Source organism: Diuraphis noxia, unplaced genomic scaffold (assembly GCF_037042655.1).
Source record: "Diuraphis noxia isolate RWA-SAM2 unplaced genomic scaffold, SU_Dnox_SAM2 contig0001, whole genome shotgun sequence".
Classification (NCBI taxonomy): Eukaryota; Metazoa; Arthropoda; class Insecta; order Hemiptera; family Aphididae; genus Diuraphis; species Diuraphis noxia.
This window is the reverse complement of record NW_028301711.1, coordinates 44,497,978-44,524,121: the sequence shown is the minus strand read 5'-3', so window position 1 is coordinate 44,524,121 and position 26,144 is coordinate 44,497,978. Positions and strand designations below refer to the sequence as shown.

Below are 26,144 nucleotides of genomic sequence, written 5' to 3'. Positions count from 1 at the left end.
GAAAAGTGATACCGCAGCCACCCCCCGATTTTCGCCAAAACCGATATTTTACTATACGCGAGTTTCATTGCGGAACGATAATATCAGTTTATCAATAAATATAATAAATACATATATAAATATATTATAAAGGCATGTGTAAATTGACGTAGGAAACGAGAGGAAAAATGCCCCCTCTATACCCCATGTTGCCAAATCACAGCGTATCCGATGTAGTATTACATTACACGATAATGGCGAATGTAAAAAACGATATCAAAAATATATTTTAATTGATTAAATATAGGTATCTATCATCTATCACTACTTCGATAACGTTCGACACACAACGGTTTGCACTTTGGTTAGTGACAATGACTTTATAATATAAAATTAGCTAAATAACGCAAAATTATTATTATTATTGGATTTAGTCTTTGGCGAAATATTTAGAGCAAATAAATTTATCCTAGACCAATACAACACAGGTTTTTAATAAATTATTTTTCAACGTCATCGGTATGAAAGGTATCATATCTACGAATCTATCCAATAATTTATGGTAACATTACACGTCAAATATCTACGTGGTACATAAATATTTTTTATTAGTTTCATGACTATACAGTTCATTGATTTCTTATTTTGTTGGCTGGCGATTTATTATCTAAGGAGTCAAAATGTACAGTTTTATACATTACACTATGCGTGTATATATTGTTTTAAATTGTCTACTGGGAAATATTCATATACATCATATTAATAATTATATTTTATCATGCATTACTAGGTATACACGGTTATCATTGTCGTCTTTGTAAAAATATCTACGGTATAGTATCTGTTACAGATAACCGTTTAATTGTTAAAAAATCAAGTTTTGAATCGTGATTTAAAAACTAATGTATACATGGACGAAGAGTGATACAAATTTTTAACTGTACGTTTTCGTTAAAAATTACTCTACAATTATTATTCATTGAAAAGAATCACGTCTAGGTGGAGGGGGGTGGTTAACATACTATAGTATAATTATGAAATATAATAAACTATATTTAACCGAATCACCCTGTATAATAAAGAAAGTAGACGTCGATGCAACAGTTTCTCCTACCTAGTGCGCAGAGCGGCCAAGTATATTTTAGTTCTTTTTAAAGAGAGGGACAGACAGACACTAAGAGAAAACATTATGCAATAATACGCCGCCATTGGCAATTGACATTATACATTACTATCTGTTTATATTGTGACACCGCCACCGCCGTAACCGCCGACCGACGCCGTAGTTGCCAACGTTGTGTTATTGTCCCATTCTTTATAATATTATTATTAAAAAGTAACAATATAATATAACGCAAACAAAACGGTAATTACTGTTATTAAAAACCGAAAATCATATTATAATTATTATCATCATCATCGATTCAAATTCCACGCATAACGTATGTGCGTTTAATTTAGGTCAGTAGTTCAAGTGCTCAGCACGTAAACATTGCGAGTGGACGATAAATCCGTATAATCGAAATTCAGAGATAAGCTCCTAGGCTACAGCAGATTGTCATATATTTTTTTATTGGGATTCTCGCTTCGAACGGACGGCGCAACGCGTTTTGAGTTCCCCTCGGAGGATGACACACGCATGGCATAAGGCGCTCACGTAAAACGCGCGTACGTTGCGCAATAAACCAATAACACTAATAATAGGTAGGTACACGCGTTGAAATGCGTAATGATCGTACTACCATCGATATTCAAAATACTAAATCGCCGACGTGAGAATAATTCAATAAATAAATAGAGACGACGTCGCTGAACGGTTTTGATAATCATAAAACGTCTAGACCAAAACATAAGCCGAGATAAACCATAACAGTATAATATTATGTAATAATAATAACAATAATAAATAATAATAATAATATGCAACATTAGCAGGTGTACACTTTTGCGGATAAGTACATTATACGGATGCACATGACGCAGACGTAGAATTATTATTATTTAATAAGTAGACTGGCTACTATTACGTCTGTGACGTAAATAATATTTTATTATTATGCATATAAAACAAAAACACGACCTAGGATTATCGTCGTAGTCGTGATACGAAAAAAATTAAATCAAATCGATTGAAATAAAAAACTTAGACTCAAAACCGGTTTGTAAAGTATTAGCCACAAGCACTATAATACACGGTACCAGACTATGTACTAATAAGTACGAATTTAAAAAACAAAACGCAAGACGCAACGCTGTATCGATTGGGTCGATCGGTTGTAAGTATAGGTATATAATATTATAACATGCGTGTACATTACATATTTATTATAATTATTGTTGAACACTATACAGTATACACATAATATAATATGACATGAAACTGCTGCTGGAAGATGGTCTCTCTCGTTTGAACTTGACCTAAGTCAACTGACAACGACGACGTTGCACTATATAGGCGCGGTGTAGACGAGAATGTGACATATTATTATTGTGTGCATGGCGTTCTAATAATGCCCCCACTAGCAGTGGTTTTTATATACACCAAACCGATCAGATATTATTATAATTCATATACGCACAATATACACTTTTTATAAACCCCAGACAGTTGATATTAAACATATGGATACTACATTCCTATCTCAACTGAACATCCACTACATAAAGGCCAACACATAAAGGCGAGAGTAACGATGGTCGTCACTCGCTCAGAATCGTCTGCAGATCGATAAATAAATTAACATTTAAACAACAGAGAAAAGGGAAGTTATACAATGTAGCACTTAACAATGTTATCAGTTGTGTTGGCATTTTTATACAATGCCGTCTCGGCATAATTTTAATAATCAATCATAATCCATGAGGACAAAGACACGTGACACGGAGGGTGGTTTTTTTTTAGATATGTATGATTTATAATGATTCCCTTGTGACATACTACCTGCAGAAACATCCTCCGAATATCATATACAAAAACATTGCATCTATACCACAAGACCATATAATACGCAGTTACACCTCCACCTTAGTACCTTAAAAGTTAAAACCAAACGTCTAGACTACTACTATACACGTCATGCATCACAGAAATACAAAGTATAATTCATATCGAATGCCAAACTTTAAAAAAAATGTTGCTAATACCATTTTATTCTTAGACCACAATATATTTAATTTACACATAAATTGGCCACGATCCATAAAAAACTATCTCCCTTCTGTTATCTATTATTTAGTATCTATTTTATTTTTTATAATATTAATTGTCAGTTACCTGACTATAAGTTATATTTGCACTAAATAAACATAAAAATATACTGGTTTTTATAAACTTGAAATCTTATCATATTATGAAACTATATTGTTAAACACTTATGTAATGAAAATGTAGGCTCAATTGTAACCATTAAACATTAAACTATATGTAAGCTTGGGTTATAAGTTATAACTATCTAAGACATTATAATCTTGAAATACTCATAATTCGTTTTAAAATTTAAATATCAATAAAAACCTACCAGATATCTGAGATAAAATTATTACTTTTAAAATTGATAATACATTTGTCAATTCACCCTTATATTAAAATGAACGCTACAAAATGAAACACAAATCTATTATATGTTATACGTTTTGTAATGCGGAGACATCACATGAATGTATGAATATATTCATTATATATATATTAAATCTGATTAAAAATCGTTTGCGTTTATAATATATAGGTATAACAAAAATTCGGAAATAAATCGATTATCTTTATTATGAAGGCAACCTTTAAACTTGTTTCTACTACCCAACTACTATAAAATTTATGTAAAGTTCATTTTTTTTGGTAGTATCGATTTTAAATGGCCTCTTTGGTAAGATAATTTAGCTTAGGACATTATATGGTTAATTTTATTGTACCTTTGTTCTAGTATACCTACTTCATTAATATATAAAATGAAAGTATAAGCTGTGAAAAATTTTACGTTAGGAAAATATTTTTTTAACGTGTAAGCTAAAAAATATACAACAGTACAGAAATTATAAGCACGTATCCTAATCTATATATTAAAGTTTACTATGATATAATAATATAATACATATTTTGTGTAGGTAGTTTTATTCGTAAACAAGAAATAAATACAAATGAAAATCAGAACGAATGACATTGGTTGAAAATTAAATTATGTACACATTTTTATTAGATATTTGAAATTCATATTTTTTTTTATGTTTAATATTTATTCATGTTGATCTTGAATTATACTGTTACTAGTAGGCAATATATCATTATATCAAATAATATTATCAGGCGATTCGTTCACTTTTTTATCACCAAATTTATATACATGCAACAATATCAACCCATGTTTTACTTAAATAGCTGAATATAAAACAACGTATTTTTGTTTTGAATTAAAAGCGAATTACTATGAAAAATGAATAAATACGCTATGGTAACGGGTAAACACGACGGCGATCTAACATTTCAGAATATTAACATCGCAGACAAATTTTGTAAACAGGATATTTCATTGTATGAGATTAAAATAAAGAAGACAGAACATAAATGTCACAATAATGCATATTATGTTTATAAATGTATATATTTCTACACGTGGATCGCTGAACTTTTTTGAACCCTGTACCAAATACGGCAATACCCTATTCGATGTTACAATAATTATTTTCTAAGAGAAGAATTAAAACAGCATAATACTATTACTTTTAAGAAATTGTTTCAAAATAAAGGGCCACTGTTTCTGTAGTACTTAGAAATAAAATTTTTACATTTAATCCACATGTGTAATATTCCGCTGTCCAACGCATTATTCAATAAAATAATATTACATAAGCATATCGTTAGTATATAAAGAACAGCAGTGGTATGTCATATGTGCAGTGTAATATAATATAATTGCTATCAAGCACACAGGCCCTTGTTTGTTTAAGTGAAATTATTTAATTTTTTACCATTAAAAGAACATTATACATTTATAACCGATAACAAAATATCGACGTATACATGGTAGCTACTTGTGTTGCAAGGTTTATAAATTTCTGTTTTATACGTGTGTGTTCAATATTACAGTGACGTTTGGTTTTTACCAATGCGTGCGTGTGGTCAACAACCCACAGTACAGGATAAGAGTTATCTGGAAAATAGCGTACCGAGAGAAGATAAAGTGTTGTAAATGCATTTTGTTTCTTCCGACAAAAATTATTACACGTTTCTAGAGAATGTCTTGGCTCCGTCCTAAATTAATACGTGTTTTAAAATGATACCGTTACGAACTGGGATTCAAACAAATTTACAACGGTTCGGTTCGTTTTCCGGTTTAATTTCAAGAACCGAATAACACATATAACAAGCGATTTTTTTTTTACAATAACGTTTTTATTTTTCAGCAATTCGTAAAATAAAATATAAAACTAAATTGTCGTTTTTGTACAATTGCTCATGTATATTATATGCGATGTATCAATATGACGTATAGAAATTATTTTTAACTTTGTGTAGTTAATTTTTCTAAAATGATTTTTTAATTGCTATAATATTAATAAGAAATAAAATTATACATAAAAGTTAGAGCGCAACATATTACTTAAGATTAGAATAACGATTTTGAGTAATTTGTGTGGTGAAGGGTCACTAACACTCCAAAAAACAATTAACTAAATACTGATATTTATGTTTTGTTCGAGTTCATTAAAGAACATTTCTAAAACAAATTACGTTCGTTTGAAATATTTATGATTCTGTTTAACAGTACTAAAATATATTGTCTTATTAACTGTGAGGAAAATAGTAGATTTAATGAATACAGCTGATAAAATAGAAACATGATTATTGTAGGTTATCGAATTTATTTTATAACATGGTACCATTGCAATGATAAGATAATCACTTTGTATTTAAGTTATTAATTTAAACCGATTAAAAATAATGACTATATACAACGGACAAATAAGTAAAAATAAATAATAATGATTACCAATTAATATAATCACAATATTATTAAAATAGAACGATAAATGTACATAATATACTAGCTATATATATTATAGTGGCCACTGCTTCTAAAATAATTAAATAAACATTGGACTTGTCGTAGTAGGTACCTTTACAAATTACCGATAATAACACTGATAAATTTCTTACAAGCCAACAATTTTAAACAATATTACTGTGAGTTGATTTGTTTACATCACCCGAAAATTTCACTTTGACTAGTCACGATTGTCAGATTATATAATCAGCGCAGATCTCTCATCGTTATTCTATACAGTATGTCAGTATTTCTTTCATATTCATAATCTAAATAAAGATTAGTTATGTGAGAGAATTCGAAAATGTATGGCATAATTATTAATGATACCAAAAATGTGTAAAATATTAACGTTTATTATCATAATATATATTATATAAATTACAATGTATTGTAGCGATAGTCAGAAAAACTACTTCAATTCGTTTTGAAGGCAAAAAAATATGAATGAGTGGCATTGTGGAATAGTTTGTATCATTTACAATACATTAAAATACAAATGTGTAAAATATAAGCATGTTCTACTTTTTAATACAACCCCATCCATTATGCATACAAAAATCTGGTTCGAGCAAAATTCAATATCTCAGAATAGTGCAAATAACGCACGCGGAGACTGCATAAACATACTATGTGTTTGAAAACACTGTATCTTCAAATCATATAATGAAGATTATTGTCGATGGAAAATGCAAACGTTAAATACACGCGGCAGCTGGCTTGCAATAGTCAAAAGGTAGTATATCTTTTTCAATCTTAGGCGGCGGACACAAGTCCTATTATTCTCCTATCTGCCGGGAATTGAACGCAAAGCAAAACGGCACACGCATTACAGTGATGAAACGTCGGCAGACTGAACTCACATAACAACACAAAACTTGTAATATTATATGATAATAATAATAATATTATCGGGCAGAGACGGGATTTTTATCAGAAATATGATTTTTTTTATTGAGGCTGTGCAGTATGATTTGGGTAAAAGGTTTCCCGACATTTCATTTCACAACAAATGTGTATTATATTATGAAATGTTATTTTGCATGAAATGCATATTTAAATGTTAAATGTGAACATTTCATACGTAACGATATATTTTTGTGAATATTTGTATCGCTCGAACAATAAAACTAACAAAAAGTTTATGTTTGTATATATTTATATTAAAAAAGAAATTTAAATCTTATATAATGAAATTGTAACAAAAATATGACCAACATTTTAGTCATTTTACAGACTACATTATTTATGGTAACTATAATATTAGTGTGATACATTTTTTTTATCACGCGTACACATAAATAAAATATTATATTGAATCAAAGATAATTGGTAAATTATTCAGAAGGTTGAATATAGAACTGAGGGGATCCAGAACACATTAAAAACTATTCAGTAAATAATATAATTACACATTTTGTTTTGAATTATTACACACATTTTCATTTGTATAGTAAACATGTCACATGTTAATTAAGTTTATTAGTTTGAAAAACGAATGTGAATGGCAGAACTTTGGGCTTGTAGAACTCGTCAAAAAGTTAGTTAAGTTGTTATTGTTTTAATACATAAACTATAACATACTGAAGATAATAATAAATCAAAGAAAAATTAACAATTTTCAAAAGATAGGTATTGTTGAATATCGAAAAATTTTAATCTTTTTGTAAAAACATATTATAGGGTAAAAAAAAATAAGAGTACAAAATAATTCTGTGAATTTGAACTGCATAAAAATATTCAATCTTAACCTTAATTATGATTTAAAAATTCGGTATCTAAATTATTAATTTGTAATAAAATATGATGGGTAGGTACAAAACGATCAGCAAATAAATGTTTTATTTTTTCCCCTCGCATCGTCCGTTACACAATGAACGATATTTTCTCTTCGTACTCGGCTAACATACGTGAGGATGCGGGAGAGCGGATCGTTTTTATACAGGTTGATTGAAAACGAAAAGACAAAACGTAATTATACATTTATTCGGATATACTCACACACTCGCTACACACATCAATAGACTACGACGATTGTATCCGACCTAATAAATATAATACAATATCGACGTGACGTTACGCGGGTGCGCGTCACCAAGGCAAGTGGATTAGTGAGGATATTATAAAACCATAATTTATACCTATATGATATTTTGATAATTGATTACGCGGCTGGAGTATGTGTACGCGTGTGTGTGCTTGATGATGGAGCACACAATAAAAATAATAATATAACATGCGAACGATCAACGCGTCTGGGCGTGCGCGTTAACCCTGTAGGCAACAAACGAGTGGCATTTTTTTTTTTTTTCAATTAGCTTTTTATTATAAATCTAGCTCAACAATTACAATAGTGGCATTTTTTTTTTCGCAAAACCTAGACGCTACCGAGACAATCGTGGTGGTGGTGATGGCTTGTGGTTTATACGCACATCACACACCGGACAAGAGTGGAAAAAGTGGTACGAGACGAACCCAACCTTCCAACCCTTCTACGCCCGACAACACCCCTCTATCGCGCAATTTTTTTCTCGCGTCCACTGTCACCCCCCCCCCCCCCCCCCTCCCCCACCATAATTCGTTCACGTTGCAGACACCGCGTACCATCACACGACTAGCAAACGAGAAAAGAGGGGCGGGCGGGCCCCCCAGCATTTGTCCATGACACTATCGCGCGCGAGTCTCCCCCCCACCCTAGGTCCCGGCTCACTGCGCCCTTCACGTTCAGTCTAAACGTATATGGTTCTACTCCCCGCCTGCCAGATACCACGATACAAATATTAAAAACTCTGAGCCGCGGAATCCGCCATCGCAGAACAAGTCTGCGCGCGCGCGTTCGATATGATAGCACATAATTTGCGACTGAGTGTGAGTGTTATGTACTCTTGAACTACATTATACGCGGCGACATGTTTCGGTTTTGCCCGAAATCCAAGGCGTGCGCGTGCACCACCACCGCTTCGGTCATGTAATTAATGATCATTGTTGGTGTAAACGACGAGCGACGACGACCGCCGTCACACCACATGGCCATACTTTGTGATTACGTTACAATATGACGTACGTGTATAGGTACATCACCATCACCACTGCGCGACGTAGCGGGAGCGCGAACATCGGTCGACCGGTGCCGCCAGCGCATAACGTGCGCACTGCACAACGCTCTATACATAATATATTCGCACACGACCTCCGCGTCGCACCTCATCCCGCTCATCAGAAATTCGAGGCGGCCACAGTCGTTTTAGGCCGGTACTGTCCACAGTCAGTGTCAATGTTGATAACGCTCATTTTTTGTTTTCGGTAATAATAACTCTGCACCGTACACGGGGTCGGCTGACGACGTAAACGATAAATAAAATATATCACGTCCCCGTGCAATTTGCACTACAATCGTCTCTCGTCTACCTACTCTCTCTCTTTTTCTCCCTTTTTCCAACTGCGTACAGTTTACGTTGTGTAATTTATAATAAGTATGTCTGCAACGCGCCTATACTGTTCCATGCTTACTAATTAATAATTATCAAATCATTTTTGGCCATGTCGGCATTTCGAATGAAACACGCTATCTAATAATAAATATTGCAGAAGTTCGAAAATAAAATCATATACACTCCAGATGAGGTTTTCTTTTTTAGTACCTACTACCGGTTTTTTGCTTAACGCCCAAAGTCAAAATCACGTTTTTTATTGTAAGTAATTTTAAAATTTTTTTTTAAACATCATGTCATTATTATTTGTTGTATTTATTTTTTACTACGTTTTGCACACCCGCATATGAGGGGACAATATTGTGAAACACACATAGAGTAAAGTTAACGAAAATGTTCTAGTTTTTAATTTACTAACATCTGCATTTTGTTTTATAAATTACCTCATGACCTATAATAGGTAACCACCATCTACCTACCTAAATTATTATTTTTTTTAACGATAGTCTTACAATTATTATGAATACAATTTTCCAGAAACATTTTGGGCCAATGAATATTTTAAATCAAAAACGCTAATAAATTGAAAATACTATGTTTTATTTTGTAAATACAATATTTAACAACAAGTATAATTTCGTATTTCCATAAAAATACAAATTATCTTTACCTGCAATTAAAATAACCTGGACGAGGAGCTTTTATAAGAAATATTCCAATTGGTTACATTAACTTATTTCGGCAAATATTAAAAACGAGGCAATAATGTTAACAAGAATATTTACTAACGAAATAATGATGCAAAAATAACGGTAAAACTGTTTTCATTTAGGGATTATTTTATACTCTTGGAAATTATTAAAAATGTAAAATCACAGGTCTTTCGTGAATTTTTTACAAAAAAGTAAAATCATTATGTGTATATTTTAATTTTAATTGAGTATTTCGGTATTTGAACACCTCACAAAGAAATGTATCATGGAATTGGAAAAAACTTTTATTTCATTAATTTCTTGGCGTAATTACATTTTGCTACCGAAACGAAAAGAAAATGTTTCAGTATATCTTCATAAATTGTTGTGATAGAGGTACGTATAGGTATAATTAAATATTTCAATAATTGTATACACATATATAAATTTAAAATGCTATGAATTCGTATTTTTGAAACTGCAAATAGTTAACGAAGAATGATTAATGTATTCAAAACGGTAACGAGTATATAATGTAATCAAATAACATATACATATCTAAATTTAAAAGCACTTGTAAGATTTCAATACAAAATTCAATTTCAATTTCAATTCCATATTCTATTTATTTTTATTAAAAATACAAAATTAAAATCTATACATAACAAGAAGGTACAAAAGCAATTTTGATTAAATGTTTAAAGTGACGGGAATAACTGAATTCGAAACGAACTCTTAGTAAATGTCTAGGACAGGTTCGTTTGACGCGTTTTTGTGGGTTATCGGGGATTGTGGGAGAATGTGGGTTAACTTTGAATGAAATGAAAAGGAAAATGATTTGGTTGATTAAGTAAGCCGCATTGGAATTTTAAGTCATTATTGTAGAGATTATTATTTATAATGAACTAAGAAGCAGTGAAAATTTTATGAAGGGAAATTATGAAAATATATTTCTATGTTAGAAAGTTTGGCAGGGTTCACTTGGTCCTAATGAAAATGTGATGAATGTTGATTTAGTATCAATCATTTTAATTTTTCAGCGATTGGGGCAATATGATTATTGGATTTTAAGATAGTTTTGAACCGTTGGGACTGTTCTATCTTATTATTTGAAAGTAAAATTAAATTTCATATATATGTATATACAGTTATATATATAGTATATATACAGGGTGATTCTTTCAAGTGGTTACACTAATTATCTCGAAAAGTATTTACTTTTTTCAAAATATTTTTTTACATGGTTTCAAGTTGTTAAAAACCAAAATTTTTATTAAAAAATCATATTTTTGAATATTTTTTATCCTTATAATTCTGTAATTTATTTTACTTTTTTGAATGAAAACATCAATTTTTAATTTCATATTCCAAAGCAGAATATTTTTCTAAGTATTTTGATTCATAAAAATCGAATTTAGGACGAGTAGTTTATGAGTTATATGTATTTAAAGTTTAGACAAGCGGAGTAGTGGACAAACATTTTGAGGGGTAACCCCGTACCACTCCACTCTGTCGATCTAAACTTTAAATACTTAAACTCGAAAACTACTAGCCCTAAATTCGATTTTTATGAATCAAAATACTTAGAAAAATATTCTGCTTTGGAATATGAAATTAAACTCTATGTTGTCATTCAAATAAGTAAAAAACTTAAAAAATGATAAGGATAAAAAAATATTTAAAAATATTTTGAAAAAAGTAAATTCTTTTCGAGATAATTAGTGTACCCACTTAAAAGAATCACCCTGTATATATACTCAATATACTCATACTCTACAAAAAAAAAAAAAAAAATATTAATACCAAGTAACAAGAATAAAATAAAATTTAAATTAAAATAAAGATTTTTTCTGAATATTCTATAGGCATATAGTACCCTCGTAAAATATTATACATTATCATTGATAATTAATTCAATTTATAATCAATGATACCACCTATTCATAATAGTATACCATCTTCCAATATAGATATTACGTATTGTATTTAATATTAAAAACAATAATATAATAATTTAATATTGGTAGAACAACATAATATAAAATATATTCAATTATACCACAATATACAACAAAAAATAAGCAATAATGTTATTTTGTAACACACAATTAATGATCATAAATAATAATGTTCGTAGTAATGACTAAATGACCTGTGGGTGAACCAATACATTTTGTTTAAATAAACAGAATACAATACTGTTGGCATAATAGTATCTACCTATTTAATTTTTACACTTTGATCACGTACATTTAAAAAATGTAAAAGTGTAAAATTCAAATAATAATTTACAAGCTTAAAGAACACACGTATTGTTTACATGACAAAATAAATTACCCTCTTTTAAATAAATTCTATGAGTCTCTAAACCTATGTACGTGTTTTTAAGTAGTCTAAACTAGCAACACTAAATTGTTGAAACATTTTTATATTGTTTATTCTGTTTTATTTTGTATAAGAGAATTAAAAAATAATAATAATAATATACAAGATTAATCACTATAACCGTATTTGAACAGTGTTATCAATGAAATAAATAATATCAAATATGATGATGTGTAAATATAACATGCATACCTATATTTTAATTTTGCTCACCAAATTCCAAGAATAAAAAATGTATAAAATATGTAAAATATACATTATTTTATGTTAAATTACTGAAATGTAAAAAGAAGACGCTAATGTAACATAAATCTCACATTTCTGTTCAATTCACACATAATATAATAGTCATTAACAAACTACTCATCACATATTTTACTCTCATCAATTTTAATATCACTGAATCAAACAAATTTATGAAAGTATACAAAATAAATAAATCATATCATACAGAATTATGCTTTAATTAGGGTTTTTTGTATTTTGCAAGCTAGTAGGTAGGTACATAGTGTTAATATAATTATTTGCTGTAATTATCAAATAATATAATATATAAACATCATATTTAAAAAAATAAACGTTTAAAAAAATTCCATTGTTATATTTCACTGAAATATAAATTAATAAAATCACTTATGGGTAAAAAAAAAATAAATACATTTGTACCGTTAAAATTATATTTAACAATATAAAACAAGGATGATATACGATTGCGAACGCACCTTTTTTCGTATCACGATTGAGAACGTTTTTACCTGCCTCTCCGTACAGCGTTGATAGATTCGTTGTTAGTAAATTTTATTTATATTATAAAAAAGATTTTATATTATTTATTTTAGGTCAGTTTTAAAACCCCCACCCTCCAACACACGCAATTTTTTCAGTTTTAAAACAAACACATGGAAAAAATTTTGACAATAATAAATTCTATTGAAAACAAAGTACATAATCATATGGCCAAAAAAGACAACAAAACCATATTGATAAGAAAAATGACAACGATCTTATAGAAAGCATTTAAAGATGTTATATTATACAATATTGTATTGTATTGATACGTTGCAGCTGGCTAGGCAGAAAAACAATATATTCGACTATTTTTAAAAATATTATAAGCCTTTTTCACTATATTGATAGTATTAGTTAGTGAATCTAATGTTCACAATTACTTTTTAATAAGTACCTAATAATTATTATAATTTATCTGAAAAACGCTAACAAAACTCTGACGTTATATTTCACAATAAATAATATAAACCTTAATTTGGACTAGTTTAATTAATAATCTTAATTCTGAATTCAAAATGCAATTACCATATTATAAAATAAATACAAATAGGTACATACTTAATACTTATATTGAGAGACTGAGTATAAAATGCGAAAACTATTTATATTTTATACAACTTGCAGTTAGTGTACATTATAGCAATATACTAATGCATATTAATAGTATATTAAATTTATTGTAGATAAAATAGATAACTATTTATTTTACTTATGTCACATTATTATACCAACAAAATATTGTAGCATCCTTAGTGACTCACTAAGCACCATAAAAAGCATCCAAAACCATTTCAATTCTGGGGACATTGCAACAAAAATTCAAAACAAACTAAATGAAGCATATGAACACGGAAAAAAATAACCATTATGAGGATACCCGGACATGCAGGAATAAGAGGAAACGAAATAGCAGACGAACAAGCTTCACTCGCAATAAATAATACAGATACTTCTTTGATAGAACAAATATCATACGATGACACAAAAAAATACATTAAAATAATCATCAACGACAAATGGCAAAACATCTGGTCCAAACAAAATATCAAACTCAACGAAATCAAAGGTGACACTACCCAATGGTATAACCCTTCACTCAAAAGAAAAGAAGAAACAGTAATAAATAGACTACGGATAGGGCACACAAGAATCACACGCGGTTTCCTCATGGCCAAAGAGGAACCCCCCATCTGCACAACCTACGGAACAAATCTCACTGTCAAGCACATCATATCGGACTGCATAAAGTATAATCAAGAAAGGATCAAACACAGCCGGATATCACACAACCTCGATGCAGCCCTTGGAACCAATCACCAACTCAACGCAGATTTAATTAACTTCCTCAAGCAAACCAATATTTATAACCAAATCTAAACATGTAAGCAAACGTAATGTAAAAAATAAAATAACTAATGGCCTTTGTTGCCGAAGTCGTAAATGATCAATAAAAAATAAAAAAAATTAAAAAAATAAATAATATTACAATAAATAATACAATAAATAATATTTTGTGAATAATACATAAAAAATATAGTAGCAAAATTGTAAACAGATTGAACTGTATAGTGTATAGGTATTGGGTATACATAAAATCATCTAATTTTATAATTTTAAAATAAAAATAAATAAAGAATGTTATCAAATACTGTTTTCGAGGTTATACGTCACTATTAATTTAAATCATACTACACAGTTATTAATATATCCGTAGTATATTTATTTATAATTGAGATTATAAAAAACAAAATTCGTATAAGTTGATATAAGTTACGTACCGGATGATATTTGAATAATATAACGTACCGAGTATTGTTCGTGTCTAAGTACACGCTGCACACTGAATCAGGAGAAGACAGTTCGAATAGCTCATCGGCATCATTTTCGAAATTATACGGACTCGATGACAGGCTGCTGTGCAGTTTTATAGAGGACATTATTTTTCACTGCTCATTGTTACATCAAAATGCGAATTTATCAATGATCAAAATAAAATAAATAATATTTTATGAATATAAAAACTAAATACGATATTAGATCACTGGGAGGTGAGAAGTACAATACAACATAAAACGCGCAAATCGCGTGTCACATTCGGCGACTAGAATCAGACTGAACTACCGAAGTCGGCACTCGGCAGGTCCTGAGCAAACAGGTCAGTAGGCCAAGCGCAATGTTGCGCACGCACTACCGCAAACACACTATACCACAACATGGGCATATTGGTGGTCGCTGACGACACCATAATCTTCGTCTTGCCCACACTTCACACTCCTAACAGCCAATGATGTAAGTATATGCATGATTACTGTACGGTACATAATATACTGTTGAATAACACACTTTATCTAAATACATGATATATAAAGGTTTCAAGCTAACGATATTCCATCCCCGAAACGTTTCATATCATTATTCTGCAGTATTACAGTAACCATGGTAACGGTAGAATAAAATTATACATATATTGAGTACTTTATATACTGTATTCAATACATTTCATGAATTATATTGTTCTACAACATGTCATTTTGCAATGCACGACGTCGTATTTTATTTTTGATGGGACGAAAAAACAAAAATTAAACAATCAAAAGAGATAAATAATAATATTTTATCGAATTCAATTTTATAAATAAATAATAATCGGGTCTTAATAGAATTTAACGTTTTATCTATCATAAAGCATAAAGGTAACTAACCTCCTATTTTAGGAAATAATAATAATTGAGCCCATTAAAGTGTTATTTTTAATGGCTGTTTAAATCAACATATATATTATATTCATAATATATTTAACAAATCATACGTATACCTTCCATGAAAATGATTTTTTTTTAATTTAAAAGTAAAACAATTAATTTAAGTAGGCATGGATTTATACATGTATACGATATGCAGGTATTATTTATCTGAGTGGTGCCTATACGCATCAATGGGATACAAAATGTTTAAGAATCGGTATGATTTAAAGGAAACTATAAGTTCCAATTTAATTTTACATAAATATATGCACATTTTGACGCGTAACTATATATTTATTTTTAAATTGATGATAAGGATTTTGTTTTAATAAACGTTAATAATAATAATAAATATAGTATGAAGATAAATATGACAAAACATATTTCAGGTATTTTGAAAAAATAAATTCACAGTAAATATAATAGTATGTAAATAAAACGTAAAAATTAATAGTGAAAATATTTTCACATTATACTTTTATTAAATCCACTGTTCTAATGTTAAAAATGCAATGATAAGTTAAAGAACAAATAAAATGATTTGCTTCAACAAATATAATATCACGTTTTTAATAAAGCATATTACTAGCCAAACAAAAAAATATAAGAAAAAAAAATAATAAAATATATGATTTAGTACAGTAAATAATGGTATATTTTTGACGTATCATAAATTAACAATACATTAAAACTATATCACTTAAACACACCACATCTTTCAAACTTATTATTTTAAGACGTAAATCAATTATATTAACAGTATTCCCACAGATATTAAGTAAAAGCTTAAAACATGAGATCAATTAGTCTAATTTTGATCTGATTGTGTGATGTATTTTAAGAAAAAAAATTTATCGTTTATTTTAATTGAAATTGCCAGTACATGCCTAGCTATTATATTCAATTAATAAGAATATAAAAATCTTGATGATAATATTACGTAACTATTACGTAAATAAATATACGTAACAATTTTATTAAAATCTAGAATATCATAATAATATTGAAATTACATATATTTTATTTTTAGTTTTCATCTACTTAATAAAATGACATTAACATTTTATGTTATAAACCTTCTTATTTAGAAAATGATCATTTATTTTTATTATAACATTGTAAAATACAATTGAACCGTGTAATAACAACGATTTTATGTTACTTGTCATTCTGGAATATAAAAAAATATTCAGAAGTCAAAATTTATTTTTATAACGTTCCAAGAGAACAATAAATAAAATATATGTTTATTTTAAACTTACATTTAAGTTTGTACTAAATAAGAATAATCAAAATCATTAATTAGTTGTATAGACAATACACAACTTAATATATTTATGATACAATATATAGGTATAATTCATATTTTCTTATTATCATATTATAGAGTTAATAAAATATTTTTTTAAGTAATTATAGTAATTACGTGATAATTTTTGATAATAGACACGTGTTATTTTTATCTTTCTGTCGCCAACTAATCGTTAGAAAAAAAAAATATTTTTTTAAATAATTTGTCGGTAAGAAATATAACCTTCAGAATGCAGATGCGACTTCCAAAAAGAGGGTAGAGTTGAATGAATAAAAAATAACTAGATTTTACTGCGTGTGTAAAATATAATAAATGGAGAATGTCTTGTTAAAAAAACTGAATAGGCACACAAGGGTTGCTGCATACACCCTAGGAGGCAGGTAAATCTTGGTCCACCTGGATGAATATTCACACAGTAGACTTACCATCTGGCACATATTAACACAACCATTAGGCCGCTTTGTTAAAATTTAAAATATCTCAACAATAAATCTTTAATATATATTTTATGAGAATACGAAAACACGCGGTTCCATTCATAGTGATGGTAAAGTCACAACAAATTCAAATACAATACAACGGATTTGTATGTATTTAACCTAACATATTATTTGAATTATATATTCTCATATATAATTCAAAAATGTTAAACTATTAAAGTTTATGTTCTATAACATATTGTTTTGTAAAATGTCAGACGTCTCGATATGATCTCGACGTCGAGGAGTATATTTAAATTAAAATAAATTATTTTCGATAGATTATTGTAGGATCAACCATTTTAAAATAAATTCGAAATTATAATTATTATACTTACACTTTAAGTAACTATAAAAAATATTATTTTTCACGTTTAATTAGATTTTATTTTGAATAATAGAAATTAGAATTAGGTATGTTATTATTATATATTAATCATTTCTTCAAATTTTTTACAAATACTTTAATCACTCAAAAACAGTTAAATGAATAATACAAATAAATTATACTTGGATTTCTAAATTTAATGAAATTAATTATAACTACGTACCTATATAAAACTGATTTCACTCAATTTTATTATAAATGAAATACTAATAAAAATATTTTTATTTAATTTATTGAGAAAAACATTTGAAGAACAATTTTAAATACAAATCTAGTTTTGAATATTTCTATTAAAGTAATAATATTTGTCTTTCAAACACAAGGATAAGTGCACAAATATTTATTATTTTTAAATCGAGTTTAAAACAATTTCATGAGAAAATATAGTTATAAAAAAATGATTGACATATTTTGTTTATTTCTAATAATAAGTGCAATTTTATCAAAATTCTATTACTTATTAGTATTTAATTACGTGGAGGAGTGTTAATATATAAAAATGCAAATACATTTAAATATATATTTTATACCAATAACCCAATTCAACTAAATTTCACACCAAAATTTAATTGTAAATTATTCTTATATGCGTATTTTTATATGAACAGGGCGATTAAAATATTGTTGATACCTCTGTGGTTAACGAGTTAGTGTGCATAGTTTTTTAAGCTTCTAGAGAAAACACTAAGATAATTTGAAATATACCGAACTTTAAAATACTTTTAATTGTATTATATTATACTAACATTTAGATTATGTATACAATTTATTTTATGAGTCCCTTCCTTTAGTTACCTATTGAACGGTGTTTACGTTTCATCCCAGTGCAACAATTTATGACAACAAAGCCTTTAACTTGAGAGTATGGAAGAATATAATATAAATACATCCGTTAATCTAATCGCCATTATTTATTTTAAATTTCAAAAATTATATCAGAAGTAATGTAAAATGATGTGTTTTACTAGCACATTTAAAAAAAAAAAAAAAATATTTACCTAAGAAGGTAGGGACATATTATATATTTTTTTCGATCAAACAAGTTAGATACATACTATAGAATAGAATTTATAGGTTAAATGTTTAAATGTACAATTTAAGATACCATATACAAAAAGAGATCTTCTCAATAAATTATTAGTCTTATTTCTGTTGAATCTTTATTTATTTTTATTTGTTAAGCGTTTAAAAACTAATTTTGAAGGGTACTTTAATTTGCCAAAAAATGAATTGATAAAACAAATTAAAAATATTGAATTTATAAGAAAGTAAGAACTAATAGGTTTTACAGTAGGTAAAATGGAATAAATATTAGTTCCAGTAATTTAATCATTAAGTTTAACTGATTATAAATACACCTACCTTATATTTACTAACTAGGTACCTAGTTCAAATTGCATTTGATCAATAATAAATAACAAAAATAAAGCCATTATTAACAGTGTCCACATAGTATTGGTAACAGTATTATTGTTTTTAACTTAACAATTTAATATGCAAGTATAAAATAAGTGTTAATTTTAATGTTTTAGGTTTCTATTTTGGGATTGCCCTTTCTCATTAATAATATAAAATAAAGTCTTTGAAGTTATTAAATTAAAACAAAAAATTTACTACTTGCATTTTTTTCCAAACAGGAAAATTTGTAAAAATTATTATTTTATACTATTCTATAATAATAAAAAAAAGAACAAAGAAAATAATAATACATTTTTTAATACTAATAAAAATGAACAAGGACTTACTGTTGAATAATATTAACTTAATTATTTGTATTAAAGGTTGGAACCGCTTATACACAGATATTGTTGATATCCATAAAAAACAATTAAGATAAAAGATTATTAAATTAAAGAATAATACCTGAATATTTTTTTCTGGAGTGTAGACTATCTACAAATTTGACAATCATTGCCAAGCAAATGGTATTTTTTTTTCATAACATAATTTTGATTTAGTAATGATTTATACATTAATCAACAATAAATAGCAAAATAGTTAAAATATTAGAAAAAGAAATACTAACATCCTAAAATACGCACTGACAAATTTTAGTATAAAATTTCTTTTAATTATGAAACAAATGTATAGTTTACTTCAGTGGTGTATTTGGGGGGGGGGGGGGGGGGGGGGTGTGTCCTCCATGTCTTGACACCCCCCGACATTTAAAAAAAAGTCCTAATATATTGGACATTAGTGTTGTCACTTATTTTATAGTATACTATTTTTATCAAATGTAAAACTTCTTGTCAATTCCTAACATATTAATTTGTTAAAAAATTAATTCAATGTCTTTTTACATTAGTAAATAATACTAAAAATTTTGTTTGTGAGGTTCAATAAATGTTGACACCCCCCGAGAAATCACCCAAAATATGCCACTGGTTTACTTTACCGGCTTTTCATGTAGTACAAACTAAAATGTAAATCCTATAAGTCATAAACCTTTTATTTAGATATTTAGAATTTATACATCAATACGCATATTCATGTAACTTATTTGAAATAATATAAGAATCTAAAATGGCATTAATATATTTTTTTATAAACAACTGAAACTAAAAATTTTTCTATAAAATGTATAATATTATAGAATAGAAAATCAGTTTAATAAAAATATTAACAATACATTAATAAATAATGACCAAATAAGTTAAAACTATCAGACATTTTATAATTTAATTAAATAGGTACAGTTAAATTTATTATAATAATTAATAGGCTTGCCATTCGTCCCAGTTTGACCAGGACAGTCTCGGTTTTAACAACATGTCCCGGTTTATAGAAGACAAGAGAAAATAACATTAATATTATTTTGTTTAATAATAAAACATAGAATAGCATTATACATAGAATTTGGGTTTAATTTGCAATGAATTTTATTTAAAAATTAAAAGTAATACAGCTATATTGAAAACCATTCATTCAACTGAAAAGTATGAACATTAGGTTATTACTAACAATTAATAAATGTAAATGCAGTAAATGTAGTTTATGTAAAAAATTGTATTGATTAATACATTTTTCAATTAAAATATAGGATATTATTAATTCTTGTATAATTATACAAAAAAAGGTTTTTAATATTTTTATTAGCTTCTAGTATTAAACTATGATACCTCAATATTACAATAGAACATGATAATAAACAAATTAAACGGGGAAAAAAGGTTATTCAATATGATGTCCTGGTTTGGTGTTTTTAAAATCTGTCAACCGTAATAATTAACAAGGTGCTTAATGTGCTTTTAGAAATAAATTCCATACTCAAATAAATTTAAAAAAAACCATTTTAACCAAAATAACATTGTCATTTGTTACTAAATATAGTTAGAATCCTTTATATATTATTTTTTATTAAGTAAATCAATAATAGTAAGCTATACAGTGAAGTGTATTGATTAGTTTACCTTGGAGAAGTTTTCATAACTTAAAAGTTATGAGGTACCATTAAGACTAAAATTTGCTAGGTGATATAAAGCTAATTTCAAATTTTATATAGTTGTGGATAGCCACATGCAATTAGCCATTAGGTACCAAGTCTTAGGTTTCTATATACAGTATAGAGTATCTTATTTATCCATTGTGACATATGTTGCCATGGATACTATTTTGTGTACATGATATTGCAAAATAGTGGTATAAATCATTAAAATAGTATCAATTTGAATTTTGAACATAATTCATGTTGAAAGATGTTATAGTATTAGTTATGTTCTATTTAGTTGGTATGAATGTAGGTAATACCTATATTATATAAACTTAGAACTTGACGCTAACACTATCTGATAGATTAATGATTGTAGTAGCAGATATATATATATATTTAGGCTGTTCAATCTTATATCAATATGTTGGTTGACAATTTAAAAATCATATTTAATAAACCTAATTTTAGGTTAAGTCCAATTGTTTATTGTCTCCAGCTATATAAAATTATCAACATTTCTTACAATGTATTAATATTTCAATTAAAGTATTATCTATAGTATTATGACACATTCACTATTACAGTTGTATGAATATTTGAAATTTATCATTTATCAATTTATCTTCAATAGTGCTACAATCTTAGATGATAAATTGCAGACATGGAAAGTATTCAGATTACTTTTTAAATACTTTTTTTCAAGTATTCAGATTACTTTTTAAATACTTTTTTTCAAGTATTCAATGCGGTATATTGAATACTTTTTATGAGTATTCTGAACGCAGTATTTGGAAAACTTTTTTAACGTCCAATTACATTTAAAAAATAATTTCATTCTTTTTCCACCAGAGAAATTGCTTTTGTAAATATTGTATATTTCTATACAAAATATTTTATAGTAATATATTATTTTGTTTTCTACTATTTTTAGTGGGACAGTAATGTTATTTTTCAATTTTATAGCAACAAACTAAAGATTACAATAAGGTATTGTATGACTTCAAAATTTCCCTATTGTAAGTAATAAAATAATGGCCTATATGCCTGTTATATATAAATGTATAACCCCCCAAAAAAAGAACCTAGATCCACTGCTGAATTTGAATATAATTTTTAACTATAGCCAGATAGGTGGGTATTATTAAGATCATTATAATGTTCATTTATAAACAATTAAAAAATTTGTTATTGAAATCAAATAAAAAATCAGTTAATCCACTAGAAAAAAGTATTCAAAATACTTTTAAAAAGTAATTGATAATATATTAAACATTTGTATTATGTTTATGTACATATAAATAATTTGTGCTTTATTGAAAAGTTTTTGTGATGTTATAAAAAAAAAAAAAAACTTTAATACCTAAGTATATATTAAATATATACAAATTACAAATTATTTATCACATATCCACTATTCACAAAAAAAAGTTAGTAGAGTACTGATATTTTCAAACTACAATTTTAGATTTTATGTTACATTATGATGTATAAGTGGACAGGATATTTAACACTAAATATTGGTTTTCAACGTTTTACACTATTAAGTGAACTAAATTATAATACTGTTACACACATATTAAATTTTCCATAGTACTATAATATATTAGTACTTACAAAATATACCAGCTTTAATAGAAATATTTGTTAAATTAATAAGTACTCTTTTATTTCAGTAGTAGACAAATACTAAGCAATAGGCATACATTTTTCTGATTATATTAATTATTAATAACATCAAAATTATTTATTTAATGAATAATTTACCTATTGTAAATTACATTTAATTATTTTGTAATTTTTTTATTCACTATTTTAACAATCAAAAAATAATAGTCTTGGTATTTATTGATTAATTGCTTCATCAAAAAATAACTGCAAGAATAATATAATATGTGGATTTAGTTTCATCATAAAAGAAATAAAAAATATATTTTAGGCAGGTATACAATAGATAAATCAATTAATATTAACATATTATTTGGTAGTCACAATAATAAACAAGAACCTTAAGTTTAAAAATCTATGCAAAAATCTTAGAGAACTGGATGACCTAATTCAAATCTATTTGAAATGAATAGAAAAGAATAAAAATTAATTACCTATTTAGAATAACAAAATAAACCAACTATATTAACTTAAATCTAAATTAATATTATAATTCATAGATTTAACTGGTTAAAAATTAAAATAGTTACTTAATAGAAAATTTATATCACATTTTTATGGCTAGATAATTGCTTTTAAATTTACTTAGGAAACATATGGGATACTAATGAGTAATGACTTAAGTTTTAATCAATAATCTACCTATAACAATCATTCTAAATACGTACTAAATTATTTATGAGATTATCAACACCAAACAAATTAAAATGTGTACAACATTAAATTTAAATGATTTATAGGTATTAAAGGTGATTTAATCACATAATATTAGATTCTAAAAGAAATTTAAGCACTTCACAAAAACTTCATTAGGATTCTAATTAAATAGCACAAGTAATAATTATTTATCCCTAATATACAAAAATATAGCCCGATATAAAAGATATTTTTATTGATAGAGTATTTGTTTAAACCAACATAATATAATGGCGTGTATAATGGTAAATAGTGAGTCAGTATGATAGGTAAGTAGACCTGTAGATCTGTAAGTAGACATATAAGGCTAACTGGAACTATTCATGATTGAAATGTAATTTTTAACACTAATAACATATCTAGTAATAATGTTACAATTGAGAGATTATTTTTGCCTTTTGCATTTATTTAAGTCCAATCAAAGAGATTTATCTACATTTTTTAGATTTTGATTTTTTTTATATCTATATACTAATATGACTTTCATTCAGCCAGAAAATTATTTGCATCATACAAATTTGAGTAAAAATTGTATGTACTTAGAGAAAATGTATGTTACATTAAAATAAATCTGTACACTTGTTTACAAAATCAATAAAATCAACCTCATCAGTATCTAGTTTTAAGCATTTATAAGGAACTTCAATGAATTACAATAAATTTGATCAATTAGAGATGAAATATAAAAATTCAAAATATTAATAACACTTACTACAATTTAAAATAATATAAAATAAAAAACCAAAACTAAGACAATTAGTAAAATGTTGAAACATACTCATAATCCGTGTCCTATGTACAGAATTAGTAAAATTAGAGGTTTAGAGATAGTTCACTATCTTTGTGTTGATATGAGGTTTAAAAAACTATGTACTTATCGTATAAGTAAGAGCTAAGTACTAATTAACCTAATTTTGTATTTACTTAATTCAAGACTTAATTTGAGTATAGCTTACTATCAACATTTTTGATTAACGAGTATAATAATGAGTGCCAATGGTAGTTGTGTTTAGTTTGAGTTAATAATGTTAGACCTTGACCTTAAGCAAAAAAATTCTTTATACAAGTAGATTTCAAATTTTTAAAACCGAAATTTAATGGTGTAAGTAATGAAAGTGTTAAAAACGGATTTATCATTTGGATTTAAAGAAAATATATGTCAAATGACATAGGTATACACTGGAGATCAAACCTACAACTACACCATGAACAAGTATTGTTGGCATCACATACTCGTCTTAGGATTAAATTTTACGTAATACGACACAATACTTGATTGCGCAGATGGTGTCGCACACGACAGTAGCGTTGCAAGAGCTGGAGCGCCAAAAGAACTCAAGACAGAAGAGATATACGTTAGATCGATTTCACCAGTCGTCAATTATAGAAAGACACGGATAATAGTAATTTTATTATTGTTAAGGATTAATAACTATTATTATAGGTGTAATGGATTTGTTAATTACCTGACGGATCTGGGTACATGTCACAGAGTGGGTACAGTTACCATCCAATCCGAACTGCATGGGACATGTCCTTCGATCGTTTAAAACAACCAACTACGAATACTCTGAATCGTCGAATCCGGTTCGGACGGCTGAAACGACAGTGGCGGTCGCATTATCATTATCAGTGCGGCTTTGTTGTTGTTGTTGTTGTTATTGTTGTTGTTGTCGTCGTTGACGTAATCCAATGCCGCCACGAGATAGGCAGCACATTAATGACAATAATTATCAATCGGCGTACTGCTGTGATCCACTGTATACGGACAAGGGTGTCTATGATTACCTGACGTTTTGTCCGGCTGACCGGCGGCGTGCGTAGTACGCGAGTTACGTTGTGTTTACACGATCCGGCGGCCCGAGTACGGTACTATGGAATAATAATAATAATGTAATATCTCGGTGCGTAAATGGCGCGCTCGTTGATGCCGGGGGAGAGAAAAAAAAAACCGTACGTGCGCGCGTACAATAATTTTCACGATTATATTTTATCGTGCGTGATACGACACGTTGGTGGTTGGTTTCCGGTGCCCCGCCGCCCCGGTCGTCATCACGTCCGGTGCCCCGTTCATAAAAACGAAAATCCCTATTGTAATTTTCAATATTATTTCCTA

The 26,144-nt window shown here is 27.8% G+C and overlaps 1 protein-coding gene across 6 annotated transcripts in view; it reads right to left on the bottom strand.

The window, feature by feature from the left end:
* The window catches only part of tai (basic helix-loop-helix family member taiman), a 49,495-nt gene extending 23,587 nt beyond the window's left edge, over positions 1 to 25,908 (bottom strand). For 2 of the 6 annotated variants that reach the window (XM_089216604.1, XM_089216606.1), the window contains exon 1: positions 15,121 to 15,421. In XM_089216604.1, coding sequence (XP_089072730.1) covers positions 15,121 to 15,251 — 131 coding nt within the window. In that variant the 5' untranslated portion in view covers positions 15,252 to 15,421. The other 4 variants (XM_015513330.2, XM_089216605.1, XM_089216607.1 and 1 more) reach the window with 4 other exon arrangements.
* Between the last annotated feature and the right edge of the window lie 236 nt (positions 25,909 to 26,144).